The sequence below is a fragment of the Dromaius novaehollandiae genome, chromosome 10 (genome assembly GCF_036370855.1).
Source record: "Dromaius novaehollandiae isolate bDroNov1 chromosome 10, bDroNov1.hap1, whole genome shotgun sequence".
NCBI classification, from domain to species: domain Eukaryota; kingdom Metazoa; phylum Chordata; class Aves; order Casuariiformes; family Dromaiidae; genus Dromaius; species Dromaius novaehollandiae.
In genome coordinates, this window is record NC_088107.1 from 12,601,324 (window position 1) to 12,621,857 (window position 20,534).

The window sequence follows — 20,534 nt, forward strand, 5'->3', positions numbered from 1 at the left end:
GCGGAAGGGAAGGGAAGGGACGCGACGCGGGCGGCGCGGCGGTTGCGGGCTGAGCCGAGCCGAGCCACATTGGGCAGGCGCCGCGCGGGGTTGTGGGAGAAGAGGCCGGCCGCGGCGCCTCCCCCCGCTCCCGGCCGCCTCCCCTCCCCCCGCCCGTCCGCCGGCCAAGATGTCTGACATGGAGGATGATTTCATGTGCGATGATGAGGAGGACTACGACCTGGTAGGGCTGGCGGCGGCGCGGCGCGGGGGCCGCGCGGGCCGGCGGGTGGCCGCCGCCGCCGGGGCTGCCGCCGGCGCGGCCCCTCGGGCGCTGCCCCGCGCGGGAGCGCTGACAGGATGAGTTTCCCTGGCCCGGGCGCCCGGGGGTGCGGGGCACCTCTCGGAGCAGGCCCCGCCACCGCTCCTGCCCCCGCTGCCCCGCGGAAACAGGCCAACTTCAGCCGCGGGCAGCTAGCTAGGCCCCGGGCGCGGCGAGCCTGGGCCGCCGGTCGCTGCCCGCAGGGGTCGGGCCGAGGGGACGGCCCCGGGCCGCCGCCGGGCTCCTCCTGGATGCGGCCCGAGTGGCTGGCACCAAGTGAGGTGGCGAAGTTGGCTGCCCTCCTCCCCCTCCCCGGCCGCGAGGAGGTTGTAGGGGTAGATGTCAGTCATGTCCCAGCGTCAAACTGAGATAAAGTGGGGGGAAGAGAAAGGGGAGTGAGGAAAAACAGCCAAACAGTCAGTTTCTGATGCGACGCGCCAAGGGTGTACTTATCCTTAACTTTCCTGGTACCTAGTCTTACAGGGATTTGGTTTTTTTAATTGCAGACTTTGTTTTTTGTGTGTTATATCTGATTATATTTTGTCGTAAGCTTCTGTTCAAAGCTTTGACAGTTAAAAAAATGCTGTTTGCAATTAGCAACAGACCAATTTATCCAGGAAAAATTGGGACTATGATTGTTTTGATGCAATGCATCTCTTTAAAATCATTAAGAGCAAATTTCTTACGACAAATAAAAACATCTTAGGGGAAGGTTAGTAAACTAAATAGCTGTCATACTTGAACCAAAAGGTGTTTGCTGTGCTGTCTAATTAGTTATAATTGTGTTACCATTACCTTATATGGTGGCTTGAGATTTTATTATTCTTTTTTGCTTTTCTGAGTTTTGTGTAGGCTTTTAGAACTGAGACTTTTTAGAAGAGCGTTGTGTGGTTGAGGCTTGGTATTCTGTGTTTCATTTATTTCAACCAAACCTGTGTTTCTAATACTTCAGTTTCACTAAACGAACCCCAAACACTTTCTTTCTGGAAGAACTCCTTTGTAATGAATGATTTGATAATCATTACTACTGAAGAATTAACTTAAAAGGCTTGCCAAACTGGAAATAGTTTCTGGGCAGTTTTTATTATGAGCTGCTCAGTATGGCTGGATACATTGGATACATAGTAAAAGTGTCTGGTTTTGGTTTTGACTCTTTAAAGTGATACAAGAGTGCTTGTCTGACATATGTGGTCATCTTAGCCTTATGAGCAATGTGTGTCAGTATTCCAAGTACCATTAGCCTTCCACTTACCTCCATGAATGAATTCACAATCTTTTAGAAACAAATTTCCTGAATGAAATCTGTTAAGCTTAATATAATATAATATAAAAATATTTTGTTTATCCCATTAGTTCCAATATAAATTTCCATTTGTTTCTATTAATGCTAAAATCTATATCCCAATTTAAAATACTGTGTTTATTTTTCCATGTGATACGATCAAATGAATACAAAACACAGCAGAATGTTTACAAGATGAGAATCAGAAGTTTAGCGAAATCATTGGAATGACATCTTTCAGTATTTAAATTCAACTGTCTACATATAAACTGGTATAAGTCAGTGCAGCTCCAAGCTTACAAGGGTTATGTCATTTTCACCAAGTATGAACTGCTAGTCTTACGCTTGTTCTTCTTTCTGTGTTAAGTACTTTCTTTATCATAGTAAAAAACTGAAATTTCTTGCTTATGGCAAATTTCAGCTGCTGACAGTAGTTACTTTTCATGGAACATTTTCATCATCATTAATTACTGCTAGCTCAGACCTTTCTGAAATATAAAAATAGTGCTCATAATAATTAGGAACATGTTAATTTCTTGTTTTCAGTATGTAATTCCTATGTGAAACATCAAGGAATGCTTAGGCTATATCTTTAAATAAAACAGACTTTTCGATCTAATTTGGATTTATCCTAGATGAAAAAAAAAAGAAGAATTTAAGAATAAGGATATTCCAGCTAAACTAGTTTTGTTATTCTTGAACTGACAAAATCATGACTAGATGTTGTTTTTAAATGTGCTTGGGACTGTGATCACAGCATTCTGCAAAACTGTTTTGGAAGATAGTTAAACCTTCTCTTAAGTCAAGGCCTGATTTCTTCTTTTTATGTTGATATAAATCTAACTAAATTAAGAGGAGACTATAACAGGATTCATGTTTTCCAAATTGAGTTTAAAGGCTACATTCAAAATGTTTGAAACAAAAGACTGAGTTCAGACAAATACAGAATTAGAAGCAAAAGAGCACACCTCAGTGTTGGTGAATGAGTATTTTGGAAGGAGTAGGAGATAGAAATTACAGAAACAGTCAGTGAAAGAAGAAACAGATGCCTTGTTTTGTCAGAGAAGTATAGCATAGTGAGCCTCGATTGAGATGTCCCAGGGTAATTAGTAACATAAAAATAGTCGTAAAAACAAGACTCCTAAAAAGTTTTCATTTCATTAGGTTTTATTAGAAGGGGTTATGTCTGTTCCTCTTTAAATGTGCTCTTCACCTGCTCATTATGTAGAACCAACCAGTCAGTTATGTTTCTTTACATATACAAATGTTTCGCACTTGAACTGAAATGTGAACTGAAAGTCTGAAGTCCCTTCTCTTTCTCAGCTTCATTGTCCTGTTTTTTTGGGTTTTTTTTGTTTTTTTTGTTTTTTTTTTTTTGTATAATCAGAGTGATTACACTGTGTTAAACAACTGTAAAACAGGTAGTCATCAGATCATAATTTACTGTTTCTACTTAGTTTTTCATTGGGTTAGGAGTCAAAGGATTTGCATGTAAATGACCTCAGCTACTCATATAGGAGTCAGCTTTATCTATTGGAGGTCTTGATATCAGCAATGAATTTCATTTATATTTATGGGTGGATGGACCTAAATTCAGAATTTGCTAATAATGTGCAGTGACGGCTTTGATTATAACATGGTTTATTCCACTTTATGCTTCCATAAACAGAATAATGTTTACTAGTCATTATGAAAAACAGTTTTAATTTCTGGGTTGGTGCTGTTAGATGTGTCATATGATTTCAGTGCAGTTTTTTTTTATTAGTTTCAGCTTGGGAGTGTAGAGGGGGGAAGAGGGAAGGACCATCACAACTACCATCTTTATTTGTAGTCTCAGACAAAAAGCTATGTTTAGAATTGACTTTGAGACTAAACTCAGCCCTTCTCCAGGAGGTGCTTCTTCCAGGCACAATGACAGCACATTGACAGTTGTTGTAACATATCTTCTTGGTTTTAGGGTTTATTTTTTTTAATTTATAAAAAATTGTCTGCAGTGTTCTTAATGAGATATCTTACTGTACTCTGAAATTCAATTTAAAAATTAATCTGGAGGAAGGATAGCCAAATCTGTTTGCTGAGCAGTTTGACTATACTGCAACAAATATTTATGTTACGTAGGTGCATTAATTCAGCAACTTTAGTAGGAGAGCTGTGTACAAATCCTAAGAACGGCCAGCTGTTTTCACCCCAGTGAGATGGCCACAAGTCCATCAGGATCAAGGACATTGTTCAAATATGGAGAAAGTGCTTTCAAATTACTAGGAGTTTCCCTTTTCAGGCTGTGTCAGTATTTGGAAGTATGCAGTCAAACATTTTGTTTCAGGCTATCAGAAAGACAGCTTAGTAAATATGAATTGGTTCATTCTTTCTTTCCAACCATAAGAAATATACTTTATTTCAGAAGGAATTCCTGTATGCTACTAAACCTGATGAGTAATCTCATCAGTAGTCAGTGAAATTTTCCTACTTTATACTGGCATGCATTTTTAATAGACGTGATTGAAATTTTGTGGAGACATTGTCACCTCTTCACAATCTTTACATCTCAGTATTGCCATCATTTAAAAATATGTATATATTGCATGCATGAGACTGATGAGGCTGCAAAAATAAGCATTCAGAACTTGAGAAATACTAAATCAAGCAGATCAGTTTACCCTCTTGTGTTTCTTTGTTATGTTTAATTGCATTGGATATGATTTTTCTTTAATTGAACAAAAATGTGCTTCACAGAGGACATGGGATAGACTGTTCTCTGAACTAATTCCTGCTTAATATTTTATCTAGGTTCATTGTCCTGATACTTTAGAAATTCTCTTCAGACTCACCTGTAAACACAGAACTAGTATATTTTGGGGCTTATTTTGCTCATTACCCTAGTATCTCGAAAGCAAGTATTGAGGCAATAAGTATGAGAATGATTTGTGATTAGTCTGTAAATTCTTTCCATCTGACAATTGACAGGTTTGGTATAAGATCTGATTTTTTTCCCCCCAGAGTATTTAGCCCTTTATTCAGAACAAAACTTGCCTGGATTTGGTATGTAATTGAGTGTTAAACAGGAGTAAATTGAATCCCAGTTACCCTAAACTTCATTCTTAGAAAAGGAGGAAACAAAGTTATGTGATTTGCCCAGCATTACAGGAGAACTGTATGATAGAGGTGGGAAGAGTGGGAAGAAAAGGTACTTCTGTTGGACGTTATTTACATGTCATAATTCCAGTTTTTTCTTTCTGCAGCCTCCTATCTTATTTCTGTACATCTTTCAACTTCTGCTTTAAAAAAATAAAACAAAACAAAGGGAAATCACTGTCTTTCCATGGAAATGTACTGACCCCATTGCAAATCACTGGCAGAACTAGACTCCTGAAGCTGCTTCACAGCCTGCTTATTCCTGGTGTCAGTAACTGACTGTTACAAGCCCCTGTGAGAGCCAGCAGGCACTAGAAGGAGATGACTCGCAGAGTTAGTGAGTAAGAGCAGAAGAGCACAGAGACCTGGAATGTGGAGAAGAAAACCAGGATTCCTAGTGCGTGGTTGAGTAGTTGCAGACTTCTTACACAAATCACACTCTTGATTTTACCCTCTCAGACTGTCTCAGTTCTTTTTCTCCTTACTTTTTTGCATTCCAGTCCAGTTGCTTTCTTTATATTCATGTGCCTGGATACCAGTGGCAGAAGCACACAGAAACTTTTCAGTGCTTTTTGTCCTGGTGCCTAGGGGCCCAGTGGTCCAAGAAGAGCAGAGGCAAAGAAAGTTGTACTTAGCACTAGAATGGTGATTGGTTGGTCACTCTTGGTGCCAACGCATATGAGCCATGTGGAAATAGTGCGTGTTCATTGTAGATTAAATGCTCAAGAAATTTAGCTGGCAAGCTAATAGACTAATATATTGAGCAGTTATATTCAGGGGTTTTTCACTTGGCCTTGCGTGAGCATTTTTGTATTAAAAAGCCCATATCACTGGTGCTCTTGCAAAATACCAGGTCCTTGCTCAAAATCCTGGAGTTAGCTGACCTCCTAAATGCCATAGTTATGAAGCACAGTTAGCTGAGTAAAAGCAAAGTTTTACCAGACTTATTCTCAGGAACAACTGAACACAGAAACAATTGAAGTGGTTTGAGATAACTTTCAAGATCAGATTTCAACCACTGGGCTATCTTCTATTTAGCTACTTTCAGTTTTTATTGAAAAAAGGTTTACAGAATAGGAGTTTGGTTCCTATGCAGGTAGCTGAACTATTGTTATATTCTGTTCTGTATTATACAGAAAAGCAGAAGTTCATCTGAACTATATCGCTATACATTTGATGAAGAGATTAGAGAAAGGCTTCAGACAAGAGAGGAGACATGAGAACTAGTAACTAGTCAACTGTAGTTTTTACAAAATATTGATTTCTTCAGTTTTGTATGTGTTTATCAGGTTAGAGTGTCACTTTTCTGCTAGAATGCCACAAATTTACTGTTAAATGTCAGTGATAGTGTTACACTGTCCAAGTTCATATACACTACGTTGTCTGTGAGGAGCGGTGCCAGGCTTTAAGCACATGAGCGCTTACACATTGAGCGACCCCATTGACTAAGGCTCCTGTTACGGTTTTCTGATACTGCAGCTGGTTTTCTCACCCTCCCTGGTCACCTGCTTTGCTGCCATATCTCACAAGCCTATGGACTGTGTCTGTGTAACTGCTGGTCTGGTCTCTCAACCACGCCAGGAGCAGTCATTGCCAGGGCCCACACAGCATAAGCTGTTCAATCACTGCAGCTAAAGGAGGGGATGCCAGGACCAGCAATGAACAGGGGGGAAAAGAGGGTGAGGGAGGACTGGGTGCTCTTAAACTGCCTTTGCTGCTGGAGAAATTGTAAGTGGATCCATGCCCTAAATTTCATGATTAAAGCTGGGTGAGATGAATTATCTTCTGTGTGTGCTCATGGTAGAAGCTGAAGCTTAATGTTTTAAAGCTGTTTACTACACAAAGTGAATTTCATGAAAACTCGGTATGTGATTTAATAAAGATCGATAAATTACATTGAATCTATGGTACTAGTTTAGCTTTTATTAAAATTGTTTGAAAGAATTACATCCCAGTCAGAGTGAGCTACATCAGAGGTTTTATTTCCATTTGAATTGAGGTTGTATGGTATTTTTGTTACCCCAGAAAGCGACGTGATAGAACTGAATTGTTTATAACTGACTAAATTTAGAATTCGGATGTTCAATAGAGCAATACTTAAGTAATGTTTTGACTTTTTTTAAAAAAGTTCTTTCTTTTCAGGTTGTACCTGGCCTTTATGACTTCATGAGTAACAATCAAAAAGCCACTTGTTTGGGAGAACTATATGGGTTTCAAAGATGAGCTCTGTATACTGAGACTTCTGTTCTGTTTTAGTTTGTACTGATAGCGTTGATGTCCATTTAAATAAAGCCATCAAAATCTTCATCAAAAAATTTCTTAGGGCTGTAACTTTTTACATCAGCTCAGGCTAAAATATAGCACACAGATACTTTTATATCTTGAAGTTTTCATTATGAGTGTTCTTCACTATGCAGAAGATTAGGTCCAAACTGTATAGTAGAGATGTTTAGAGTTATGCTGAAATGCTTTTTGTAAACCTGATATTCTCAACTTAATCAACACAGAATTTTTGTCCGCTTTTATTTTGGTACTGCATTGTTTCATGAAACAAATTGTCTGCATAAAAGCTGTTGAGTTGTGGAAGTTTTTCAGACAGGAGGCGGGGGGATGGAAAATTGGAGTGAGGAAAGTTTAGGTGTTTGGTATCTGAATTTGGTATTAAAAGACCTTTGCTATTTTCAATACTGGAAAGGGAATGCATCTTTTTCTTAACTTGAAATTTGGGGAGACAGCTTCACACTCTTCGTTTCCATCTTCTTTCCTTTTGCTTTTAGCAAAAGCTGAATATTCTTATGTTCTTTCCATTCATCATATGCATCAAAAAAAGACTGAGTAGAGTGCTGGTCCTCCTGAAGTGATCAGCACTTTGCATAATTAATGTTGATATTTAAATTGAGATGAAGCATCTAAATGACTGATCTGTTATTTTTAGATTGTTTACAGATTCACTGCATCATACTTAGTTCATGGTTTTAAAGTTTTCTTTACAGCCATTAAATCTAAATACATCTTTTAAAGTAAGCCCCTTAAAGTAGTTTGCGTACTTATGTGGTGTTTTTAAAAACAATCCATTGTAATATCTTCATTGTAAAACTCCTTGAGGCAGAGACGTTGTTTGAAAAGCACCTAACAGTGTGAGATCCTGGTCTGTAAATAGTATTTCTAAGTTTGATAATAATAATGATATGGCTTATTAATCTCATTGGATGTTGGATTTGACTACAATAAAGATATTTTATTGCTTGGTCTTATATTACCTACAAGACATAAAGTGGTCTTATGCTTTATATATATGGGTCTGATCTTTCCAATCTTACTTAATGTTTAGTGCTGAGATCTATAACATGTGTTACATCTGAGCTCTCTGAAAGGGTACCGTAAGGTTAATTCATGTTCTCATATATCCAATTAACTTATAAATGTAACAGTTTTTCATTCAATTAAATATTTTTGGATGAAGAAGAAAAATCTCCCCCTCAATTTCCTCCCCACCCAATATAATAAAAGTATTATGGCAAATTTAAAAAATATATATGGGGTGCCTGAATAGCATTATAGGTGCCCCAAACTGAAGTTGCAATGGTGATTTGTTCAGCAGCTTACTACTCATGAAACCAAACCCCTCCAAAATACATAAAACCTCACCCGTCTAGGCATATATATTAACTCATTATGCCATATTGTCCTTAGGGTAGCCTTCATAAATGGATGTATCCTGCTAATAAGCTATTTCAGAAGGGAGTAAACCATGTTCTGGAGCAAGCATTGCTTTGAACATGAATTCCAACGTAAATTCTCTCTCTTAAATTGCAAGGGATTCAACTCAGGGGTCTCCATTAGCTGCGTTTAGGTCTGTATGCTATGAAGAAAAGTAGAATTCCTGAAATAGGGAAGCCCCATCTCCTTGAGAGCTTTGAGTCAGTAACATCATAAAATTGCTGTGAGGCAAGCAGGCATCAAATTAAGGTAAAATATAGCTATAGCAGCATAAAGCACTTCCTTTGCTGCATTTCAAACTAATTCTGTTAGGAAAAATTACTCTAGATCTAGACTTAACATTTATTCCTTGTTATATATGAATATTATTATGAAAATAGCTTTATGGGATATTTAAGTAGCCTTGAGGAAAAATGAGCTGAAAAAAGGCATCCTGCATAAATCCACATCCAGAATCATTGCTACAGCTGAGATGAAAACTTAGATGTTTTTTCATTTTAGGCTAATAGAGCACATTGCTCCCTAAAAGGAATTAATTTAGTTTGCCATCCTTTTATCTTTTACAAATAGATACTTCAGCCAAAAAAAATTCCCCCATTGTTCAGGTCTAGTGTAAACAAAGCATCAGCTGATTACAGGTATCTTAAATGCTGTGTTGTTTAAGCTTTCTCAGTGGATATCTTCATGAGGTGCCTGCCATGCTACAGCTGTTGGCATCTTGTGTATATTCTTGTAGTTGCTTTATCTCTGGTGAATCAATGGGGTAGAGAATTTACAAATAGAAGCCGGCCAAGATGAAAGTCTTACCAGTGAAATAACATGATAAGGTATTTGCTTCCTGTTTGTTTTTAAGTTTTCAGTATTAGGTTCTATAGTTCTTTGGGAATTCAGAAAACAGTTGTGGAATCCACTAGGCTTCTAAGTCCATTGATTTCTTACTAAATCATATCCTTTTAGTAAGTATAAATAAAGGCATACTGGAGCAATCATCTACATGTGACAAATTGAAACAGAGGTGTTATATACTGGCAGCATGCTCTGAAAGTTGAAAGATAAATGTCTCAAGGATAATTTGAGTCAGTTTTAAGTTGCCGTAATTAATTTTTCCTATTTAAAACTTCAGAAAAGTTAAACTTTGAAAGATTCACTTGCACTGTAAGGAAGAGAGAGCTAATTTTAAAACTTCTTATGCCTCATCTTTTTTTTTTCTTTCCTTCCCTTGGTTTTGAAGGACTCCATTAACATTAGCAACATATGAATGAGCAAAAGAATGAATGGTTATAGTGAAGAGGAGGAAGTACAGTAAAAGAGGAAATGTCAGCTTAAAGAAGGGCACCTAACTCTGTTCTGTTCATGCTGTTATAAGGGAAAGCTACTCTGATGGCGCTAACTTTGAGGTTTAAACAAAATCTGTTACACCGTTCATCTGCTAATAGTTTAGCACGTTGTTGAGAGAAGCTGGCTTAAAAATACAGGCATGTGAAATATTTGTATGATTCTTGTAAACTTCAAATAAATTTGTTTATTATTTGGGTTTTGACTTTGTTAGTGTTTTGTAATTCAGGCACTGCACTATTGTCCTACAGCAAAAGAAGATCAAATGCCTAGTTTATTTTCATCAGAAGAAGCCCCAGGGTACTTTAAAAAAAATTAATGTAATAATTGGTAGAAGTAAATTCTACAATTTGTTTGGTGCTAGTGTACATGACGGGTAATTATTTGATTAAATTATTTTGTGCCCACACTCCACCCTCCTCCCTTTGGCAGTAACTTTAGCATTATCCCAATCATTTCCTTCTTCTCAGCAAAGAAGCAGCTGGTGTTATCATCATTATTCTTTTTTATTATTATTATTTCCATAGACAAGTATGAATCCATATGGTATAGAAAGGGAGATTAGAGATTCATGGAAACTTTTTATACCCTCCACTGCTGAACCATTACTTGTATGGCAACTCACTCAGGGTCCTTTTTGTGGATAGTAAAGGTCATATAATATAATAACCTTTTAGAAGACTAGTGGCCAGCATGTTTTCTCCCCCATACAAAAATGACATATGCTGTTAGGCATCTGTCCTTAAACATCAAAATTGGCTAAATTTTAATAATGCAGTCCGTACTTACCATAAAAACAAAGTCAGTGGAGCTATGAGAGCATTATAACCAGAGTTCATTAGTCCAGCAAGAAATCTGTTCACAGGCACATGTTCGTAGCCAGTGAGATCATCCTGATAATGAGAGAGAGAGAGAGAGAGAGAGAGAGAGAAATCCTTGTTTGAGTCCATATGTTACATGCTTTGAAACTAAAGATTTTATATTAATATACCTGCATTGTGTGTCAGTTTGAGCAATATGTCTTACTACATTCTCTCCATTTTCAGCAAAATATTAGAGGTGTTCTGAACCTTTCTTTTTTTCCTCTGTTATTTATTTGTTTTTTTTCTTTTTTTCCCTTAAAATGTAGGAATATTCTGAGGACAGTAATTCTGAACCAAATGTGGATCTGGAAAATCAATACTACAATTCTAAAGCTTTGAAGGAAGATGATCCCAAAGCGGCACTAAGCAGTTTTCAGAAGGTTTTCAGTCTTTACATTCTTTTTTTTTTTTTATTGATTCTCTACCGCTGCAGTTGTATTTAATCCACATTAAAAATATTTGCTTGCCTTTTGAGTTATTTTCTAGAACTTTAAGAGTAATGTTTATAGTTTAATTTATTAATATGCTAAGTTTATCACTGGGCTACTTAGATTCCTGACTGACTGCCTTTTCAGGACCACACTTAGGAAGCATAAGCAGGACCACAGAGTGGTCCTATTTTATAGCAAAACTGAAGTTTTTAATCTTCAAAACTTACTAAGTTAATTAAAGAATCCTAAGAATGTTTTCATGCGTCAACTATAGAAACCAAATCTATTCCTTTTTTAAAATTAAATGGCTTTTTCCCCAGTGTCTTACATAATGCATTATATTTGGTTCACAATCTGATTACAAAGCTTTATATGCATAAATACTAAGTGACACATCTAGAGAGAGTTTCTTTCCTTCACGTCTATTTTAAATGTTTTATGTTTGCACACTGCCACCAGAAAGCAATATGTTAGCTGTTGCTTTTTAAGGAAAAAGTAGATTTTTGCATCTTTTGGCTTATTTATTGTATGTAAAAATATGTATACATGACTTTAAATCTTTCTAAAATTTTTGCTTACTAAACATTCTCTGAAGTATGTTACATTAAACATTGCAGCCTCAAAGTCCTTCTGATATGAGAAGAAATGATAGTAATATAGAAGTGTAATTTTTTAAAATAATTTAGGTCTTTTTTTATTACAACTTTTTGTGTGTTTGTGTTCATGGAGTGGCATTAGAGTTTAGTGTTTGATGTTAGATAATTAAAAAAAATCTGTAAATATCTTTATCAATCTATAATCACCCTCCCTCCATCAAGCTAGGTGTGAAAACTAATAAGATGCATACCCCTAACTTTTTCAATGATATCATGGAAGAGTAGAATTGGAGAACAGCGTAGAGTAGAACATTATTGTAAGGAAGAAAGCAGGGAAAAAGGCATGTACGGGACGTGTATGTTTTAAAAGGGGTACAAACTGATTTACAAATTGAAAAAAGCTTTTGTAAACATTATTTGTAAAAAATTCTTCTATTTCAGGTTTTAGAGCTTGAAGGTGAAAAAGGAGAATGGGGATTCAAAGCTCTGAAACAGATGATTAAAATAAACTTTAAATTGGTAAGAGTTCCAGCTATCACTTGAGAGTAAATGGCATAAATATGGATTTCACTCCTAGTTCTTAAATTATTATTCGAACTTGTGACTATGGCAGCAAAATCTGCTAGGACTTGTTTTTTGCAGCCTTTTGTGTCTGCTACAAATGTGGCAGGGAGATTATGTTGTGGTTGCAGATGAAAGGCAAAATGTAAACAAATAGCTGCTGTAGTCAGTTGATATTCTCTGAAAGTCTAAGACTCAGTCCTTGTTTAGGCATCATACCCTAGCTGTTGGTAGATTGTGTGTGTGAAATGAAAGCTTGTAAAATAAATTAAAGTACCATCCTTAATCAAAGAAAAAAATTGACTTTTCTAGAAAACTTTGGATTTAAGAACTACTCTTAAAAATAATATTTTATTGGATCGTTTATATAAAATTTTGGATTTTTTTTTTAGAGCTTCTTTTATAAAGTGGGTATTTGTTTTTATGGTATAAATGTTCAGATTTCAGTTTGAATTGCAAACTGCTAACCTATGTATATATATGTAACACTGTTTACCAGAACAAATCAGTGAAGAATATTTTCACATTACCTATTCAACGATTGCTGACAGTTGTATAAGTGTCTCTATTTTTCTAAATGAGAGAAACATTTTAAATACCTGTTCTGTGGAGTCTTGGTGAAGTTACTTTTGATTCTTCTGCTTATCAATAAAGTAGTGATGTAAAAGATCCTTATAGCAACCACTACTGCATAGTCTTTCTATTATGCTTTGTTTTTTATATGTGTATTTGCAAAATGTAGTTTGATTTTAAAACATTAAAATAAAAATTCATAATATTTTTTTCTGTATAGACTAACTTTCCTGAAATGATGAACAGATATAAACAGCTATTGACCTACATACGGAGTGCAGTTACAAGAAATTACTCTGAAAAATCCATCAATTCTATTCTTGATTATATCTCTACTTCCAAGCAGGTTAGATCATCAGTTCTTTCATCCTGATGGTTTTCCTCTTCACATTTTTAACTGTGGACTTTTTTGTGTATAGTAGTCTGTTTTTTTGACCTTATTAGAGAACAATTGCATGTTAATTTGTTGTCATATGTTAAAAAATATTTCCCACATTTAATGGATTCTGTCAACATGCATAATAACTTTTCAGAAATTTGTGACTTTTTTTTTTTAATTAAAGCAGGCTGAATATTGTTTGGCAATATTCACCTAGGATATCTATGCTGTAAAGTAAAGCTTTTTTAGCATAATAGCTGCACACAGTACGTGCAGTCTCAAATGTAATTTCTAATTAATTAATCCATTTTACTTTGAAAAATTCTGCAATAATGTGTTGATGGTAGATATCATCTGTCTTTGAACAGACTGTGCAAGCTAGGTACATGTTTATGCACCTATACAGCTGGGCTTCTTTTCTTTTGTGTTGTTGTTCAAGCTTTACATTTAGTTGAAAGCTTCCCTAACTGACTACCTGGAGATAGCACCAGCATATGGAGGATCATTGGTCTTTAGGAATGACTCTTGTGTCATTATCACAATCCCTCCTGTCCTGCCAGCTATAGGAAGGGAAAGTTTAGTAGATGAATGACACTTTACCCTCAGGTCTAAAGAATTGGCTTGAACTTTACCTTGTGGGCAGAGTTGAGTGTGTTTAGTCTGAAGGCACCTGGAGCCAGACCTGGACGGGCAATTTGGAAATTTTAAGCTGATGTATAGCTGCAGATCTGTTATCCCTGCTGCCCAAAAGAACAATGGTCATAAACAATACTGATGCATTCTCTGTAGAACCTTCGTTTGGTGTTATACTCAGCATGTTGACTTCCATTTTGGATGTTATATTTTCATTTTTTTATGCAAGGAAATGGTTTGATGCACTCAAGTTTTTAGCTTTGTTTCATGCAGTGTTGGCAGTATAGAAAAGCATCTTTTCCTTTGACCATTTCTTTTTGTGTGTGTGTGTGTAAATCTTACTCTTTTATTCTTTTTGATATGTAAATTCTTTGGTTTTTTGTTTTTGTTAAGTAGCGGTAGTGTTGTCTATTAGTGTTTGCCTTGTGCTACACAACATAAGGATTTTCTTACGTGCTTGTAGAAGATGGACAGGTGGCTTTCATTTGTCACCAGCATGCTTTTTAATGATATGTATTTCATATAAAAAGAACAAGCATACTTTGATTTGTTATTTTAGAAGCTGTTTTTACAATTTAAAAGCAGACATTCAATAAGATGCAGATTTCTCTGTCTTTCTTGTTTTGAAGTTCAAACATGCACTTTTAGTTTGTTCAGATTGACTTTATTAACAGGTACAAATTTGCTGTTTACAATTATAGAATTCTGATTTTTTATGTCAGATGGATTTGCTTCAGGAATTCTATGAAACAACACTTGAAGCTCTGAAAGATGCTAAGAATGATAGATTGTGGTTTAAGACAAACACAAAGGTAAAATATATAATTCATTATTTTTTACTTTTGTTTGTGACACCTTCAACTAAACCTTATAAGCTATAATTATGAAATCTTAATAGAACTTAATATTTCAGCTCTTTTTTTCTCTACTTTTTTCTTTACTTCTCTTTATCTTTTTCCTTTTTTTAATTTTTTTTACAGCTTGGCAAATTATATTTAGAACGAGAAGAATATGGAAAGTTACAAAAGATTTTGCGCCAGCTGCATCAGTCATGCCAGGTAACTTTATATTGTAAATTGGTGTAGCTTAGTAAACAACATTGATTTTTTTACATCTGTTGTTGGCCTTTGAGGCACATTGTTGAGTTTTAGCACAGAAATCCTAGGCTTGCTTTGCTATCTGTTTGATAACATGAACTAAAAATGATAAAGGTGTTCTATTCCTTGGCGAAAGATGATTTTTAAAAGCAATAATGCACAAGTACTGATTGAATAAGTTTCTTTTTAGTCAAGCGCAAGAATGAAAAGCACACGTGAATCATTTAAAAGTATAGATGTGTATTTTAAAATGCAGTGGAGATTCCAGTGAGCTTTAGTCAAAGCTGAAACATACAATTGTTACTTGTCCCCATTTGGAAAGGGTGGGGGGGAAATTAAGCCATGCAGCCTACTGTGCTTTTTTGTCCCCTTTTCCTCATCTGGCATTGAAAATAGGTTACAAATATCTGGGAAATGACTTTGTTGTAGGTGGTAGAAGGGTCGTATGTATTATCAATATATGTGCTCAGTCATTACATTGGTATACTGAGAGAGGCTTTTTTTTAAAGGGGGAGTGGAAAAACATAAAGGGCAAAGTTCTGGAAGTTATTGTAAGGAAAAGTTTTGATTAGACAAAAATGATAATGTGTTAATAAATGGCTTCAGAATTTGGTCTATGGTAAGTTCCTTGAGTTTTCTGTTTATAGCTGTATCAAAATTTAAAATTTTAGGAATATCTTTATTTCTGACAGGATGTTTCTGAGCGTATTTCATAATCAATGTGTAAAGCTGAAATCACTGTTCTCTTAAAATTTCACAGTAGTTATTACTTAATCTATCCTAGACTGATGATGGCGAAGATGATCTAAAAAAAGGTACTCAACTATTGGAAATCTACGCTTTGGAAATTCAAATGTATACAGCACAGAAAAATAACAAAAAACTTAAAGCACTATATGAACAGTCATTGCACATCAAGTCAGCCATTCCTCATCCACTGATCATGGGAGTTATCAGAGGCAAGTTAATATTGAACTTCTCATTTAACTTCTATTGCATAGATCAGTTTTGTGAAAATCTGATAATACTTTTTTCAGTTTCAACTATAAAAACATTGCAGAGGATCCTGTAGATTCAGAGTCAGACAAACCCTATGTGAATAAGGGACTACAAATGCTGTCACTATGGTTTTGTCATTTAATATTTGTCCCCTGTAGGACTTTGGCATTGCTGCTCTGGTCCCAAGCAGCAGATGCACAACAGGACAGTTGGCTGCATGTGGCATAGCAGAGAAGCAATAGAAGAAGGGGGGAAGACATGAGCTTCCTGACACCATGGCAGGCAACAAAGCATAAATACACAAGCAGAAGGGACTGTTGTTTCTGTAGTCTACTTTTGTAAATTTGTTCTTGCTGTTTCATCTTACTAAAACTCATCAGGAACAAAAGAGCTTTAAGATGTATTGGAAAATATTTATTATCAGTAAAGGTGGATTATACTGGAAACATGCTGCATGTCTTGAAAATACCTTTCTCCAGAATATTATTGTGCCTTCTTTCTTCTTTTGGTGTAGGCACTTGCACAGAAGGTCAGGCACCAATGGATACTTCAGAAATAAAAGATGAACTGTATTTCTCAGTTTATTTTTTGTGTAGTTTTTCTCAAAATATATAGGGAAGATTTCATAAATATAGGACGTCTATTGTCTTTGAAGTTTATTGAGATAAATTCCATTCGAATTTTAAGTATTTTAACATAAGGTTAAAATAATTATTGGCTGCAAGGATTGGTGTTCTTTTAGATTCATAGTGTGGGCTGGGTTTTGTTTTGTGTTCTTTGGAATGAGTTTATTCAAACGGCAAAGCTGTATGTGCTGGCCCTAGTGCTTTTTCTAGTGATTTTAGAGAATGAAAAGACTCCTGAAAATATTTCAGTAATCTATTTAGAAATAGCGTGGAACTTCTGAGTACAATTATTCTAGTCAGCAACAAGCACGCAGTGTTCCTTTTTGCTTCATCCTGTGTTTTCTTTTCAGAATGTGGAGGCAAAATGCACTTAAGAGAAGGAGAGTTTGAAAAGGCACATACTGATTTTTTTGAAGCGTTCAAGAATTATGATGAATCAGGGAGCCCCAGAAGAACGACTTGCTTAAAATACTTGGTCTTAGCAAACATGCTGATGAAATCTGGAATAAATCCATTTGATTCTCAGGAGGTACTTTTTATAAATATGATTAAGTCACTTTCAGTTACTGCCTTTTTTTTTTTAAGAGTTGATAGGCAAGTTACCAAAAAAAGACAAAGGAAAAAATATTTAAAATCTAAACATGCATATTGTGCTTTCTGTTCTGTGTAGGCTAAACCATACAAAAATGATCCAGAGATTCTAGCAATGACGAATTTAGTAAGGTAAGATTTTAAGTTTTCCGGAGAAGAAAAAAAAAATGTAGTATCCAAAACAGGAACTGGATATTTTTGAGAGGTGGCTTTTTTGTACACAACTAACGCAAACATTTTTTCATAAATATCGAGCAAACACTGGTAGACTGTTTTTCTTAAGAAATTGTTTTATTTACTTTGACATGCACCACGGTCTATCCTACACCAGGTAGGGGGAGGGGGGAGAAATAGTGTTTATCTTCTGCTATGGTGAATTTCTTCTGTAATGGCCAAAAAAATCACATTTTTCCCTAAAAGAAAGTTCTGTCTCCTAATATTGCACCTGGACTACAATGTTTGGCTGATTATATATATCAGAAAGTGAGATAACTGACATCTCATACCAAAGCCAATAGAATAATTGGATGCAGTGATATTTCATGATTACTAAAGGAGTTTCATAACATAGGAGTATGAAATGGAATTCTCAAGCAATCTCCCTTATCCTTCAGATATGTGAAGATCAAAAAAATGCTTCATTACCTCTTACAGGCAAACATGAAGCCAGAGCTTTTTGGATAGTTAGATTATCAGACAAAATAAAGTGAACTAAGGCCGTCTTTGTATTCTGTGCTGTGAAGCTAACCTTTTCTGTCCACTCTATCTTGCCTTTGCATTAACAAGTAAAAGAATGAACAATGCTTGAGAAACTTCCCACCTTTTCATTATGTAAGAAGTAATACATGCTTACGTTTTGAAATAGACGGTTAAAGTCATGTTGGAACAAAGCTTGCTTTGAGATTACTATGGCGCTGCACCATTGTATGCACACAAATCATTTCTAAAAGTGAGGGTGCTCGTCCATTATTGACATAATGATGAACACATGATTTGGTAGTTTATTAAGAGACTATTTCCAGTAATTCCACTTTAGACTTGTCTTTTCTACTTCACTTTCGTAGCTTCATGTGAATTTGAGGCAGAAGGAACTCCAGATGGCCTTACCCAATCTGATTTTATTCACGCTCCTAATTGAGATCTTTTATCTTGACATTTCAGTATAACGGCTTCTTTAAAATTAATAATGCAATTAAAACGGTGTAGATAAGAAAGTTGCAGAAGATAAAAATCGATTCCAAGTATTACAGTTATGTTTTTAATTCTTCCTATACTCTACATTGGGCACTTGAATGCTTTGCATATTGTAAAGAGAGACTTCTGGAATAAACAATAAAATATACTTAATTGAATTTCCATTTAATTATGAAGTAAAATTTATTGGTTCCATGTGATGCAGTCCTCTCCACTGTTAAAACTCCATTTATAAACTCCTCAAGTTCCATCCTAAATTTAACTAGGTTTTTTTTTTTTTTTGCCACTTTTACAGGATGTCTTTCTTGACCAGTTTAAAAACAATTTGAAAATGTACAGAGACTATAAAGGAGAAATATATGTTGTTCTTAAAATATTCAGTGTTAATATCAAACAGATATTTAAGGCAGGTATTGAACAGTACCTCTTTCAGGTTAAAGATCATTAGCTTGTAGCTTAATATAACTAAATTACTGTGTAAGCTTCATTGGTTAGTATATAGTGTCTGTTATGGCTGACTGTCCCTGTAAGAAAAGATGATAGATTTGATTTGTAAGACCATTATGTTTAAGAAAATGGTCTTGTTTCAGCAGCTCTTATTGCTCATATCTTTAAATGATGCTGTGGGCCACTATTGAACAATAATTGGTGTCCAAACTCATCTTCTTTCTGTAACCTTTATTTAGATAACAATATTAAGTAGTTAAATCATATTTTAGATACTAAGAATGAACTATAAATCTAAAAAGTAATGTTATGCCAAAATTACTCTCAGTTAGTCTAGAAAGTCAACTTTTCCTTAGAATTCAGCTTTCTAGAAGCAGCAGCAACAAAACCCTCTGCATTCCTTTTCTCTATTTGTTGCATAAAACATGGCTTCATTAAGCCAAAATTTGAGTAACAATACTGTCCAAAATTGGCTATTTCTTAGGGTTTGGGGTTTTTTTAATGATAGCTTTTTAAAGTACAAATGGTTTGAGACCAGTGCACGCTTGCAAAAGAACTAACTGATCATTCTAAACTTCTGTATATGCTAACAAAGTATGAAATAGGAGAAAGATCTTTTCTGTGGCATCTCATCGAAAACAGTTTTTCCTTATGAAGATTATAGAGAACTAAGTCTTATGATGAGTCTATTTTACTTTTAAAAATAATAATTCAGTCTTGTATTTTCTGAAGTGCCTATCAGAATAACGACATCACTGAATTTGAGAAGATTCTGAAAACAAATCACAGCAACATCATGGACGATCCCTTCATAAGGGAGCATATCGAAGGTATTTTCACAGACTGTTTTAATCCTTTCTTTTCTCTGCTTGTTATGCTGTGTTGTGTTAAGATTTATTTTCTCTGTGTTGAGTGTTCTTTATAACTATTACTTACGGACAATTCCTTTACCGTTTTCCAAGTTCTTCTTTGGAAAATAGTCAGGGCCAACATTCATTCTGGCAGGTAGAATAACTGCTAAGAATTGCAGGAGTCATGAAGAAAGTTCTTGCAAGAATGGATGTTTTAAGATAATATCTACTGTGATGTCACACACTCAGTATTTTGGATTTAATTTTTTTTTTTTGCACTGGTGAAAGATTGAATGAGAGGAACCTTTAATTAGTTGGAAAGGTTGTTCTTATTGGTCTCAACAGTTAGATGTTCACTGTTGTAATAAGATGAACTTTCTGCTTCAGATCAAAAACATAGTATGTACACAATGTAATGAAGGCTGCATTAATAAATGTGTAGAAATAAAACATTTAACAAGATATACAGTCGTGCATGTTGAAAACAGTGTTTGGATTTATAGTACTTCTATATAGTAAAACAGGGGAACACAATAATACATGTTTATTAATTCCATTAACAGACGAAATAAAGTCTTTCCTGCAGTTTGTCATTTATCGGAGAGTTTGTAAGTCTCTTGACTCGCAGATAATGTCCAGTTTTTCAGATGACTACCGTTGATTCATCAAGAGTAGGACTTATTTGGCATTGCCAGAGCAGTTAGCTGGATGGCTGCATGAAAGAGAAGAGTTAAATCCAGAGACCTGGTTTTCCTACGCTTCTTGTTTGTAAAAGAGAAGATGGCAATCAGCAGGGGAAACTAAATATAACCCCTCTATTGCTGTTACACGTCAACTACTGGTAAACTTCAAAGTCTGGTAGGGAAGACTGTAAGATTAAAGAGATGGGTGCTTAAGGAAGAGAGAATGACAGTAGAAATGGA

The 20,534-nt window shown here is 35.6% G+C and overlaps 1 protein-coding gene and 1 long non-coding RNA gene across 4 annotated transcripts in view; one reads left to right on the forward strand and one right to left on the reverse strand.

Moving 5' to 3' along the window:
* The window catches only part of COPS2 (COP9 signalosome subunit 2), a 24,010-nt gene continuing 3,476 nt past the window's right edge, over window positions 1-20,534 (forward strand). Inside the window, exons 1-11 of one of the 3 annotated variants that reach the window (XM_064517332.1) lie at window positions 1-223; window positions 4,823-5,112; window positions 10,900-11,013; window positions 12,102-12,179; window positions 13,015-13,140; window positions 14,508-14,618; window positions 14,787-14,864; window positions 15,688-15,862; window positions 16,879-17,057; window positions 17,199-17,251; window positions 19,493-19,590. In XM_064517332.1, the coding sequence (XP_064373402.1) occupies window positions 5,086-5,112; window positions 10,900-11,013; window positions 12,102-12,179; window positions 13,015-13,140; window positions 14,508-14,618; window positions 14,787-14,864; window positions 15,688-15,862; window positions 16,879-17,057; window positions 17,199-17,251; window positions 19,493-19,590 (1,039 nt within the window). In that variant the 5' untranslated portion in view covers window positions 1-223; window positions 4,823-5,085. The remainder of the gene's footprint in view (window positions 224-4,822; window positions 5,113-10,899; window positions 11,014-12,101; window positions 12,180-13,014; window positions 13,141-14,507; window positions 14,619-14,786; window positions 14,865-15,687; window positions 15,863-16,878; window positions 17,058-17,198; window positions 17,252-19,492; window positions 19,591-20,534) is intronic. The other 2 variants (XM_026097045.2, XM_026097046.2) reach the window with 2 other exon arrangements.
* Window positions 20,141-20,534, reverse strand: part of LOC112981417 (uncharacterized) — an 11,517-nt gene continuing 11,123 nt past the window's right edge. The window contains exon 3 of the long non-coding RNA XR_003258703.2: window positions 20,141-20,323. This is a non-coding gene — a long non-coding RNA (uncharacterized LOC112981417). The remainder of the gene's footprint in view (window positions 20,324-20,534) is intronic.